The following is a 14,292-nucleotide window of genomic DNA, read 5'->3' as shown; positions in this document are numbered from 1 at the left end:
TTTTTTTTTTTTTGAGACAGAGTCTCGCTCTGTAGCTCAGTCTAGAGTGCAATGGCGTGATCTCGGTTCACTGCAACCTCCGCCTCCCAGGTTCAAGTGATTCTCTTGCCTCAGCCTCCCGAGTAGCTGGGACTACAGGCATGCACCACCACACCTGGCTAATTTTTGTATTTTTAGTAGAGACAGGGTTTCACCATGTTGGCGAGGCTGGTCTCGAACTCCTGACCTCAGGTGATCCACCTACCTTGGCCTTCCGAAGCAATATATTTTTAACAAAGATGTAGGACAAATTATTTCCTCCAATATAACTTAAAACACTGTTCAAGTAATTTTTTTTTCATTTTGTGATATTAGATTAAGACAATATCTGGATTTCAAAACACATGCTGAATTGAGTTTTAAACATAGGAAGCAAATGACATCAACAATACTAAAGAAAATGTGTGACAAGGTCCAAAGAGAATGTCATACCAAACTTTATGTACAATACTGTACCAATATGTGAGACTGTTAATACAGACCATAAATGAATCTATATAAAAAATTACATACTATATTGATACTGAACAATAAACTTTTATTGCCTGCAAAAAAGAATAAGGTAACCAAACTTAAAGTTCATCTTTTGCAGCCATAAAAAAGAATGAGATCATGTCTTCTGCAGGAACATGGATGGAGCTAGAGGCTATTACTTTCAGCAAACTAATGCAGGAACCGAAAAACAAATACCACACGTTCTCACTTATACATGGGAGCTAAATGATGAGAATCTATGAACACAAAGAAGGAAAGGACAGACACTGGAGTCTACTTGCTGGCGGAGGCCAGGAGGAGGCAGAGGATCAGAAAAGGTAACTATTGGGTACTGGGCTTAATTCGTGGGTGATGAAATAATCTGTATAACAAACCCTCATGACACGAGTTTACCTACATAACAAACCTTCACATGTATCCCTGAACCTAAAACAATAAAAATAAACAATAAAATTCATTTTTAACATAAAAAAGACTTGTATTCCAGTTAAGGCTATGATTGTTTCGTATCAGCAGTAATACACATCAGTAATATGAGAATTACTATGGCTACCTCTGGCTTCATGTGATGTTCTCATTTCACTTTCTGTTCTCTCTTCAAAGTCTTCTTTGACATCATCAGCATGCTGGTCTCTGAGAAAAACAGGCAATTCAATATTTTACAAGAGAAACATTTTTTAAAAATGGTTCAGAACTACATCTCAACAACTGCTTTTCTTAATTTTAAACCAAAGGATGCTACTAAAGTCTTAGAAAGGATATATAGTTCTACTACAAGGCAATTAATTAATAATACCTATAAATGTCCATTTTCTTCATTATCAATTTTCATTTCCTATTCAGGAAGAAGATTTTAAAGCTAAGGATAATAAAATGAACTATTCTGGAAAATGTAGCTATTGAATAATTCAACTACAATTTGGAACATGTATTCATGTGGAATTTTACTTACACAGTTTGGTAAGACTTCTATTTAAAGAAAGAAGATGTTTTGAAAGTCCACACCATTTAACTAAGTCACCATATACTACTCAGCACCAGGATTCGGATGGAGGCTAAGATTGGCTCGAGGGAATAAATCCCAATTCTAGGATGCTTTTCCTGGTTTAATCAGGTCAAATCCACCAGCTGAAGTGATTTCACCTCTTTCTGACCGGGAATAACCTAATGCTAAACTAAACATGCCAGAGATACTGCAAAATGGAATAGACCCATTACAATCTTAATTCAGAGCTTTACTCCTTATGTCAGGGGCAAAATTTTTTTTTTTTTTTTTTTTAAAAAAAAGGAACTACTTTTCTTAAATTTCAGGGATTAAAAATTTTTCACCCTAATGTATTCCATTCTCAGGATTCACAATAAACCCCATTTTGCAATTTCTTCTATGCAGAATATGCTATCTGGCCTACACACTTCAGTGCTTTAAAGTATTCTGTGTTTATGATGTGCTATTGTTTCATACATGCTGTTACCATTACAAATACATGACAGTTTCTTAAAGATCCAGAGCATAGTTCTGTTAAGTTTTAATAACGGCAAATACATTTGAAACAAAATATCCCAACAAATACAAAAGGAGTTCTATAGTTTTAATTACAAAAGCACTAATTGAGTCTCCATTTGAAAATATAGTAACACAATGACACTAACACAGTAAGCATGCAATAAATACATTTTCTATTTTTATTGCTATTTTAAAATTATTTATTGTTTATTAGCGATCATCCTGTGAGGAGATATTATTTTTAAGAAAGATCATTTCCAGGAGCAAATGTGAAATTTCATTTGAATCTGAGCTCCCTGGCTTAGTTCATGCTAAAAACAACTTGCTACAACTGCTGAAGTATACTTGCTCTTTTGACAATGGGGAGAATCATTATTGTTTTCCAAGAGAAACCAATTAAATGGCGACAGGGTCTCTTATTCCATAGAAAGTAGAGGGATGAAGCTATAGAAAAAAACAAATGTAAGAGTGTCACTGATAACTGGAGAAAGAACATTAGTTGAAGTATTGATAAAATTGTGTTTTCTCTGTAAAATAATGCTGCAGTTATGCTTGGAAATTACATGTTAAAATTAGCTTACCATGCTAAAATTAACTTCTATGAATTTCCAAATTTGTTTTATATTAAATTGGAAATAATACTGAGTGCACAAATTCTATCCCAGAAAGTACTGTGATCAACAAATAGTTTGTAAATGGCTATATTAACTGTTATTAAAAACCATACTCTACAGCAATATAACTTTAAATTGGCATTTCCCAAATAAAATAAATGTCCAATTATTGTGGTTTTTCTAGAAGCTCTGATGAGTAGTTGATTTTTTTTTAAATAGAGAGAGAAACGTCATGAGTCCAAAAGCTAAAAAGTCAAAATTTTCTGTATATTTCAGTTTTCAGGATCACAATTATCCACTGATAATCTGCAGTTACCCTTTTGTGGTTTTACTAAAGCATACCATTCTTTTAAAGTAAGCTTTGTTAAAATGAAGATAGAAGACTTGAGCTATGAGAAAAGTTCCCTTGTTTTCTTATGCCCGAATACAATGACAATTACTTATTTCCTGAACTCCAAGAAAAGATCACTTTCCAAGAGGGAACAGAGATAGAAAAGAAAGTAAAATCTTTGACCCAAAAAATTTCCTCATGCCTGGATCTGACATAACCTATCCCAAAAGAGAAGCAGAGTGGAAGCTATGTACTCTTACATAATTTATGTTGCCTCATTATAGAGGCATGTTCAGTTTTCACTGCCCCAGTTTTAACTCATGACACTTCCTTAAACTGGAGCCATACAAACCTGGGAATATATAAACACAGATATGTATTTTTACCAAACGGGAAGACCTCCACAAAAAAATGTTTATTGAATGTTTTATTTCAGATTAACATATTGATTCTGCCAATTCCTTCAAATTAAAAGCACCTACGCCCCTGTGGTTCTATGTGCTGTTTCCTTTAGCTAGAGAGTGGAAAGGTGGAAGACAGGGTCAATCTGCGCAGTCTATTAGAACAGGCATTATGAAACAGATGGGTGAATAGAATCACTGGAGCGAGCAGAATCTTAATCGAGCACATCCAGACATGCGGAAACAGTTAATATTAATAAGGAAAGTTCACTTCTTAAGAACACAGTGTGAGCCAAAGACTGACTGAGCTTTTTACATGTCCCATATTTTATAACACGTATTGAAGGAAGGTTTATTATTATAGCCACAGAAATGTAGAGACATTAAGACCAAATTCACAGGGCGAGTATAGCACCCGTTCTTTTTGACACCAAAATCCGCAATTGGATTGAGTTGTTTTTTATTTTACACTTGTGTGTTTCCAAAATAAAGTATGATATATGAAGTTAAAGGAAACAAGCTTTTGTGCCATAAACTTATTCTTCAAATTTTCTTTCATTGATGAGGTCAGGAATGAAGAGCCTGATTCCGTATTCCCATTTGTTTTACATTTTATTTAAAATAAAAATTGAGGCCAGGCACGGTGGCTCATGCTTCTAATACCAGCACTTTGGGAGACTGAAGCAGGAGGGTTGCTTGAGTCCAGGAATTCAAGACCAACCTGGGAAACACAGTGAGACTGTGTCTCTACCAAAAAAAAAAAAATGTCGGGCATGGTGGCATGCGCCTATAGTTCCAGCTACTTGGGAAGCTGAGGCAGGTGGATCACTTTAGCCCTGGAGGTCAAAGCAGCAGTAAGCCATGATTGCACCACTGCACTCCAGCCTCGGTGACAAAGCGAGACTGTGTCTCAGAAAGAAAAAAATAACAACAAAAAAATTGTTTATTCAATTGGACAACCATTATTTCTCTCTACTATAAGGTTAAGAATTTCATTACACAAATTCTGGCTGAATATGTACTGTGATGAATCTTCCTCTACACAAAAATGAAATCCTTGTTCTAGAATTTCAACTTCCTAAGCAAAATGTTATTTTAGCTACAAAGTCTTCCAAATTACAGATAAAATATGATTATATCAGAATGCCAAACTCTGGGATAATGTTACAATACTCTCTGGAGCATAGTAAAAGATACACTTCTTGACAGATTTTTTAAAATGACAACCAGAAATATTTTCAGGCTATATTTTAATATCACAATTATTGTCAACCTAAACATTTCCTGGCCTGCTTTCCTTGATCAACATTTTTCATTATCAACAATTTCCTTTCAAAAGAGGGTACAAGCTGTTTAGGCACAAGTGTGCGATTTTTTTTTTTCTTTTTTAAGAGACAGGATCTCACTCCGTTGTCCAGGCTGGAGTGCAGTGGTGCCATCATTAGCTCACTGTAACCTCAAACTCATGCTCAAGTGCTTCTCCAGCCTCAGCCTCCCAAGTAGTGGAAACTATAGTCATGCGCTACCATGCCTGGCTAATTTTTAAGTTTTTGTAGAGACAGGGTCTCACTCTGTTGCTCAGGGCTGGTCTGAATTTCTGGCTTCAAGTAATCCTCCTGTCTCACCCTCTCAAAGCATTGAGATTACACACATTGCAGATGGGTGCCTGAATCTTAACATGGAGGAAGCAGCCCAGCAATAGTGGTTACACATGTGGTCTTGGGAAGTGAAGAGGTCTGGTTTCAATTTCAGTTCTGCTACTCACTAGGTTTATGTGACCGTCAGCAAGTTACTTAATTTCTCTAATTCTCAGTTACATCATTGGTAAAACAAGGATAACAAATCCTTTACCTCAGAGGGGCATGTTAAGAATGAAATAAAATAATGTATACAAAGCGCTTAGGACAGAGCCAGGCACTTAAGTAGGAGCATGATGCACAGCAGCTATTCCTAGGTTATAAATTACTTATATTTTAGGATAAAATTATCTACTGATACCTGTTTTCTTTAACCTTATTTCTTTAACTATTAAGACAGCTTTTAGAGTAATGGTTCCAAGCACAGACTACAGTCAGACTGCCTGGGTTATAACCCAGGTCTGCTATGGACTAGCTATATGGCCTCTAACCAAAAGAGGTTCCATGTTTGTAGAATGAGGGTGTGATGATGACAACTACACCACATAAGGTATTATGAAGATTAAATAATAGGCACCGACATAGGTAAAAGCACCTGGAAAACAGCAATTTCTCTTGGATTTCAAATTTGAAATTTCAAATTTGAATTTCAAATTTCAAATCAAAATTTCAAATTTGAAAATTTCAAAATTTTCAAGAAGCCATTTACTGCAACATTTCTTTAGTTGCAATTCAATACAATTCAATTCAACTCAATACATTTCAGTTTTATTGAATTGAAATACAATCATAGTGAAATCTTAACAATACTTTTGGCTTTTAATTAAGATAGTGGAATCCACTTGAATGGGAAAATGTATTCTTTATGACTCAGCAATTTCTTTTTCTCTGTAATTATGTGTCACCTTTTAGAGGTCTTACTGTCTTACCATAATTATGCTTTGGGATGAATATTAGTAAAACAGACATTAGAATGGTAAATGCATAGGATGGCAGTTGAATATGTGCAGCTGTATTTCTTCAAGTCTGTTCATTTTCATATAAAACAATTTCTAACCAATTATGTTTCAATTAGTCCTAGTCTGTTAAAAAATATTGAATAACAAATTATTTTGCCCCAATTTAGGGATTTATTGATTTCAGTCACTTCTTTAAATCCAGCATGAAAGGAGGCAGATGCAGATTGCAATGTAGACTGAAATATTTGCCAACCGGGTTAGGAAGCACGGATTGACAGTTATTGTTGGCCCAGCGTCAGAGACATGGCTATCTTGCCGTAGCTCAAGTGTAAAAAGCTCACTCCTTAGTTTGGCTTGGTTTAAAATAACCCCACGCTTCTCTTTTCAAAATAGCTTATTCTAGTCTCATGGGGCCTTTGAAGAACTGAAAGAGACTTGTACTTCCTCAGTAACAAGCGGGGATGCTGACTACCAGAGAGCTGTAAGAAAATGTAGTTTTCTGTTTTGGCTATCAAAAGAATGTCTCTTTGCATGCTCCCAGCATTTTTTTAAGTTTCTGAGCTGTGACTCACTCGCAGGTAAAAAGATCAGGGAATGAGAATCTCAGGGGTTACACTCTACAGAAACTTTAAAAGAATACTTGAACTGCTTCCAAAATGCCTCGTACAAATGAAGAGTGACTGTACTTGAGCTTCAGGTCAAGGAGGTCACCACCTTCGAAGGGATTCAGAAGAAGATGGCAAATAAAACCAGTGGGACAACTATGAACAACATTCAAATAAAGAGCTTTTAAAATACAATTCCTTTCGACAACAGCAATGGTTTTACTGAATTATGTTTTCATAAACATCACCCAGGAGAGGTAAACATGGTTTACTGTATATCTAATGAATAAAAACATTTTGGTTAACAGGCCTATTTAATTATAATTTAGCATAAGGACCATACGCCAGTGAAAGAATACAATAAAAGGAATACAATGAATACATAAGGTGGGTATTACCAAGATAACAAGGAAAAACCCTCCAGAAAAATTCAGTCAGCAATTAATCCTCTTCTTAAATGAAAAGCCTTAACCAATAAGGTGAGGTTTGGGAAATAAAGATGATGTCACTTAAGAGTGAGACTCTATTACTTTATTGTTGTTGTTGTGGAAAAGAGAACAGATGTCACTGCTTTTCTACGCTACAGAAAAGGGTCTCCTGGGTCAGAAATTGGTGATATTCAAGGAGATAAAATAAGATCCTGTTACAATATTGTTCCAACAACTTCACAGGCATATAACAATAACACACTCATCTTATCCTTGCATTTTGAATGGTTGCCTTGGTATCACAGTGGCTGGCATCAGAACTGTGAGTGATTTAACTAAACACTGAGCTACTCTTTGGGGTACATAAACAACTACACAGATTTAACTCAGGTTCTCAAGAGCTGGAATAGGAAAACACTTTCAGAGCTCCTAATTCATACCTGGAACCCATCAACAAAAAGGGAGAAGAGGTTTTACAATAGCCAGAGCATGCCTAGTCATTGAAATTACTTCCAGGAATATTTAACATCAAGCTCTCGGCCCAGAAGACCTCAGGGGGCAAAAAAACAACTTCCCAAGGTTTACTAATTAACTTTGGTAATCTTTTAGAACGGTTGGCTCTAAATTGATTTTATTCTACTTGATGTGATAGTTTTGCAAAGTAAATAGATTTATATATGCTCATAGCTTCATACTTTATCTTAGCTTGCTTTCCTATCTGTTTAACTGGGTACAGACTTGGCTTTTGGTGTGACTAGCAAAATTGGATTCGTGTTAAAAATATAAACCACATTGATGGCTGCAATTCCGGCAACTGTTCTATGTAGTTCTCGTAGTGGAAACACTGGTCTTACAACTTGAGAAGTCATTTTAATGGCCTATAATGAACGGAACAGACTGATTTCTGCCATTGGATCAGTTATTAAGCAGTGGGCATTTGCCTTGCAAGATAATCTAAGCATTTGGCAGGCATTTTAAAGATGCTTTATTGGTTTCTGTAGTTGATGTTTAGCAGGCTTAAACAACATGGGAGCTTAAAACATTAAGTGATTTTTAATAGAGATAGTACCTAATTTAGAACACAATTACAAACAGCCGTAGAACAGATTTCATGAGAACAAGGCTATGTGGGATGGATGCCCGATGTTTCCCAACTGATAACACACTGTGAAGTATTACCCCTGAAAAGGGTATTTTCATTCAGTAGAGATTCCCAAAGCCTGGTTTATAGACTACTTGCATTGGTCACCTGGGAGAGCTTGTTAAAAATGAAGATTCCACTGTCTTCATTTTTATGAACACAAGAATTCCATTTCCTGAATCAGTACCTCTGGGAGCAGTGCCTCAAAAGCCACATTTTTAACAAGCATCTCAAATGATTCTGGTGCAAATCAAAGTTTGAGACTCCCAGTTTTATTAAGACATATAGAGAAACACATATATTGTTTTGCTCAGCTGTAGACATGCAGAGATTTAAGTAATCAGTCCCTAGGAAAAGCTACTCCACTCACTGGTAGAGCCCATGCCTCAACATTTTGCCTCTAGGAGCAGCGTAAGGGCAGAGATGAGCTTTCACCGTCCAGAGCGAAAAAAGCATGTTTTCACAGCAAGCACTGGTACGAAAGACACTCCTCATACTTCCGATGAATAAATGGATCGCTGGGATAGGATTGCATACTCACATTTCTATCTGTAAGGACCACGTACTCACATTTCTATCTAGAGCTACTGGGACTTCCCTTTACTCACACCCATCTGACAAGTCTCTGTAGGAAAAGAGATCCAAGCATTCAGCATACCTACAGGTGGACTCAGGGTGGGACCATCTTAATATCAGGCAGAGCTTCTTGATGAGGATGTCCTGAATCCTAAGGTACAAGTGTTCTGAGATATTGATCCTGCAGCCCTCTGCACCCCTCTCTGGTGACTGGGAGGCAGCCTCATCCATTTCTTTGGTGTTTGACACAAACATTGTCATTTCTGTGATATCATTTTCTGTGTGGGCCAGGAAACTAAACAACAACAGTTTGGGACATCCCACCTTAATTAATGAGAGAGTGCAGGTGTGTTTTGGGGGAATTTATCTCATCATTTAATAATCACTCCTTATATATCTGGTGTGGTGATCTCACAGTTCAAAGTGTAGGAGTTTTAACTGAACAGAAAGGTTATACAGCTATTGCCTCTTAGGCTACATAACTGATAGCTGTCCACAGAAGATGGATGGATGGTTCGAGGTCACTACTGCATGCAAGGGAGTATGCTCAGGTTAGGGCAACTTGGAGAAGAAGAAAAGACACGGCCCCTACCTTTATGGAGCATATCATCAAGCAAAGTACCCAGAAGTGTTTACCCAACAATGTCAATGGCATTGGGTCGTGTGATGAGAAAGCATGTAATGAAGGACTTGGTCCAAAATCTGGATGAACAGATAAAGCTTTACTGAGGAAAGGAGAGTGAATCTGATGCCCCAAAGATGAGAGATAGCTAAAAGATGGCACAGAGAGGATCTAGACAGAGGGAAAAGGGGTATCTCAGGACAGGGTGGCTGAAGCACAGGTTGAAAAAAGAGCCTGCAGAGACAAAGCAGGAGAGTTAGGCAGGTGCCAGATGACACAAGGCTTTGTAGGCCATGCTGAGAATGAGGGTCTTAATTCCAAGAGTAACGGGAAGTCATTGAACGTTTTGAGCAGGGGGATAGATGCTCACATAAACATTTGAGTCCGGACTCCAAAGCTGTAGCCTGGAAGAATGTGGTGGACTGAGATAGGACCTTAAATCTGAGTTTTAAGGAAGTCCCAGGGGATCTGGTATGAAGCCAAATTTGGGAATGAGTATGATGGAACATTAGCTGCCCATGGCTCTATTCTGAGCAGGTGACCTTTAAAATAATGTTATGACAGGAAAAGGATATTCATTCCTCACACAGTTAATTTATGCTAGTCCTATTATATAAGCTCTGAATCAGAAGCGATGCCAGCACATCACTCATTCTGGGGACTGCCTGGCATCCGGAATAGGTAACGGGTTGGTGCCACAGCTCCCAACTTCACTTCAGCACACACCAGCCTGATCCACCTGTCTCGCCTGCACTGATTTCCTGCAGGACTTCCCTGGGCTCTGGCTGCTTGGCAGGGAGGATGTGCTGGGGAATTAACATGTACAGTCTCACTCTGTGGTTCAAGGGAATTTGTGTTTCAAAAGTTCAGCTCCTTCATCCCTATGGTGGGCTAACACTGAGATGTGTATTTACAAGAAATCCCAGAGTTTTCCCAGCAGGTCTGTGTTCCTGCTGTCCATGGTGGTAATCAGCATGACAACAAAGCTTTTTCTGGCTGCCTGCCCTTCCCTGTATCACTTCCTCACTTGCCTACTGATATTTTCTTGACCTCCCAAGTAAACCACTTGCAATTAAATCCTTGTCTCAGAGTTTGCTTCCAGGGATGCAAACTGTGTCTTGTGTGGCAAAGTGCATTAAAAAAAAAAATCGTAATGTCTGGCAACCAAATTTTAGTAAATTCTTAAGAAAAAATGCAAAGAGAATTTGTTAAAATCTAAGTGGCAAATTACGTCCAGGTGAGTAATGTGGTATTATGGGAATCATCCTGCTTGAGCAATCTATTCAAAGTTTAACTTAAGAATAGCAAAGAGGCTGGGCGCGGTGGCTCACATCTGTAATCCCAGCCCTTTGGGAGGCCGATGTGGGCGGATCACGAGGTCAGGAGATTCAGACCATCCTAGCTAACACAGTGAAACCCTGTCTCTACTAAAAACACACACAAAAAAATTAGCTGGGCGCAGTGGCAGGTGCCTGTAGTCCCAACTACCCAGGAGGCTGAGGCAGGAGAATGGCATGAATCTGGGAGGCGGAGCTTGCAGTGAGCCGAGATAGTGCCACTGCACTCCAGCTCCGGCTTGAGCAAAAGAGCGAGACTCCATCTCAAAAAAAAAAAAAAAAAAAAGAACAGCAAAGAAAACTAGGTATTGATGCAACATATCTCAAAATAGTAAGAGTTATTTATGACAAACTCAAAATAATAAGAGTTATTTATGACAAAGCCAATATCATAGTAAATGGACAAAAGCTGGAAGCATTCCCTTTGACAACTGCCCACAAGACCAAGGCTGCCCTTTCTCACCACTCTATTTCAACATTAGTATTGGAAGTTCGGGCCAGGGCAATCAGGCAGCATAAAGAAATAAGGGTATTCAAAATTAGGGAGAGAGGAAGGTCAATTGTCTCTGTTTGTAGACGACATGATCGTATACTTAGAAAACCCCATCGTCTCAGTCTAAAATCTCCTTAAGCTGGTAAGCAACTTCAGCAAAGTCTCAGGATACAAAATCAATGTGCAAAAATCACAGGTATTCCTATACACCAATAATAGACAAACAGAGAGCCAAATTATGAGTGAATTCCCATTCACAATTGCTACAAAGAGAATAAAATACCTAGGAACCCAACTTACAAGTGATGTGAAGGACCTCTTCAAGGCGAACTACAAACCACTGCTCAAGGAAATAAGTGAGGACACAAATGGAAAACATCCTATGCTCATGGATAGGAAGAATCAATATCCTGAAATGGCCATACTGCCCAAAGTAATTTATAGATTCAATGCTATTCCCATCAGGCCACCAGTGACTTTCTTCACAGAATTAGAAATAAACTACTTTAAACGTCATATGGAACGAAAGAAGAGTCCATATAGTCAAGACAATCCTAAGCAAAATGAACCAAGCTGGAGGCATCACACTACCTGACTTCAAGCTATATTAATGTTACAAGGCTACAGTAACCAAAACCTCATGCTACTGGCGCCAAAACAGACATATAAACCAATGGAAGAGAACAGAGACCTCAGAAATAACACCACACATGTACAACTATCTAATCTTCGACAAACCTGACAAAAACAAGCAAGCGGGAAAGGATTCTCTATTTAATAATGGTGTTGGGAAAACTGGCTAGCCATATGCAGAAAACAGAAACTGGACCCCTTCCTTACACCTTATACAAAAATTAAACTAAGATGGATTAAAAACTTACATGTAAAACCCAAAACCCTAGAAGAAAACATAGGCAGTACCATTCAGGACATAGGCATGGACAAAGACTTCATGACTAAAACCCAAAAAGCAACTGCAACAAAAGCCAACATTGACAAATGGGATCTAATCAAACTAAAGAGCTTCTACACAGCAAAAGAAACTATCATCAGAGTGAGAAGGCAACCTACAGAATGGGAGAAAATTTTTGCAAGCCACCCATCTGACAAAGGTCTAAGATCCATAATCTATAAGGAACTTAAACAAATGTACAAGAAAAATCAAACAACCCCATCAAAAAGTGGGTGAAGGATATGAAGAGACACTTCTCAAAAGAAGACATTTTGTGGCCAACAACCATGTGAAAAAAAGCTCATCATCACGGGTCATTAGATAAATGCAAATCAAAACCACAATGAGATACCATCTCACGCCAGTTAGAATGGTGATTATTAAAAAGGGGAGCATTAGCACAAACAGTTAATGCATGTGCGGCTTAAAACTTAGGAGATGGGTTGATGGATGCAGCAAACTACCATGGCACATGTACACCTGTATAACCTGCACATGGTTCCTACAACTTAAAGTAAAATAAAAATAAATAAATAAATAATAAATAAAATAAAATCTTCCCCCCACCAAAAAAAAAAAAAAAAAGTAAACAAATGGTCCAGTCATTGATTTGCTCCTAAGGAATAAAGACATATAATGAAACAAAGTAATCTACTCCTCTTCCAATAAAAACTAACATTTGGCCTGGCACAGCAGCTCACGCCTGTAATCCCAGCACTTTGGGAGGCCGAGGCAGATCACGAGGTCAGGAGATTGAGACCATCCTGGTTAACACAGTGAAACTCCATCTCCACTAAAAATACAAAAAATTAGCCGGGTGTGGTGGCATGCGCCTGTAATCCCAGCCACTCGGGAGGCTGAGCCAGGCGAATCCCTTGAACCTGGGAGGCGGAGCCTGCAGTGAGCCGAGATCCCGCCACTGCACTCCAGCCTGGGTGACAGACCAAGACCCCATCTCGAAAAATTGACAAACAAACAAAAAAAAAACCATTCATTGAGGGCTTATGACTTGTTAATCATTATTCTAAGAGCTTCATTTTTGCATTTTTCATCTTGTGTAATCCTCATAAATTATGAGATTCAAAGCAAAGAGTTATTGAGTAATTCATCAAAGATCATAAACCTAGCAAGTAGGGAAGCCGAGATTTAAATTCAAGCAGTGCCCCATGTTCCTAATCACCACATTCTGCTGCTCTTTTCTGGAGGAACAGAAAACAACATGGTGTGCTCTTGCTGTGCTGGGCTTCAACTGCTTACTCATTTCTTCCTTGGGTCTGCATCAGAGACAGAACTAATCTTCAGAGCTACACTAAGAGCTTAGATGACCTTGCATGCAGAACAATGGCAAAAAGCCAAGTGTTAAAGTTGCATGGGAGGAAAAAAACCCCTAAGAGAGTTTAGTTGCATCAACTTTCTACCTCCAAAGTTTTAGGGTCTCTCATTGGTTTATGTACCTTAAACTATAATCAAGACAGTACTAAACAGAAAAAGGTTGGCAACCTCTTTGTATACTGCTGATTTATCCAAGGTGGAACTGACTTACTGCATCTTGGTTAAGTGGGAAGAAGAAAGAGAAAATATAAAACTCTAAATAAATACTTGGAAAGTCTAAGCTGTAGCTCTTTTACATTTCCTACATATTAAAACTGTAGTTTTGGCCAAAGCTGGTACAGAAAGTGAGTCAAGAAGATGCAGTTCAAGCCTATGAACACCTCTACAGAGCACTCACCTCTGAACCCTTAAGAAAAAGACTCCAGGGTATCTAGGGAGAGGTATAGTCATGACACTAGGACAACCTGAGTCCTACCACTGCTTCTCACTCCTGGCTGATTTCAGGCCAGAGGAAGGTCACTGCTGCTCTGCCAGTATCTTCTCAAAGGTTAGATAGACATGGACACCTCTGATCATTCTCACAATAACCAAAGGAAACACTTTGAAATGATTAAGACACATGCATACACCCAATTCAAAACAGAAGATTACTAGTAACGTGGCATGCTCAGGATTTTCCTGAAAAGAAGGAAATCCACTGGGAAATGAGTGGAAGGGTATTTCTTTACCTCTTAAAGATATGTTTCAAGCCTTGCGTTACACTCAAAGTCAAGGTTTATAAGAGACCAACAGGAAGGGAGAAGGGCTCTTTGATCCCTTTTTGATC

The 14,292-nt window shown here is 38.3% G+C and overlaps 1 protein-coding gene across 1 annotated transcript in view; it reads right to left on the bottom strand.

Annotated features, from left to right (window-relative positions):
- Positions 1-14,292, bottom strand: part of L3MBTL3 (L3MBTL histone methyl-lysine binding protein 3) — a 127,642-nt gene that overhangs the window by 21,082 nt on the left and 92,268 nt on the right. Inside the window, exon 20 of the mRNA XM_017879382.1 lies at positions 1,088-1,167. Within this exon, the coding sequence (XP_017734871.1) occupies positions 1,088-1,167 (80 nt within the window). The remainder of the gene's footprint in view (positions 1-1,087; positions 1,168-14,292) is intronic.

Source organism: Rhinopithecus bieti, unplaced genomic scaffold (genome assembly GCF_001698545.2).
Source record: "Rhinopithecus bieti isolate Rb0 unplaced genomic scaffold, ASM169854v2 scaffold_19, whole genome shotgun sequence".
Classification (NCBI taxonomy): Eukaryota; Metazoa; Chordata; class Mammalia; order Primates; family Cercopithecidae; genus Rhinopithecus; species Rhinopithecus bieti.
Note: the sequence above shows the minus strand (reverse complement) of the source record. Positions and strands in the feature narration are given on the sequence as shown.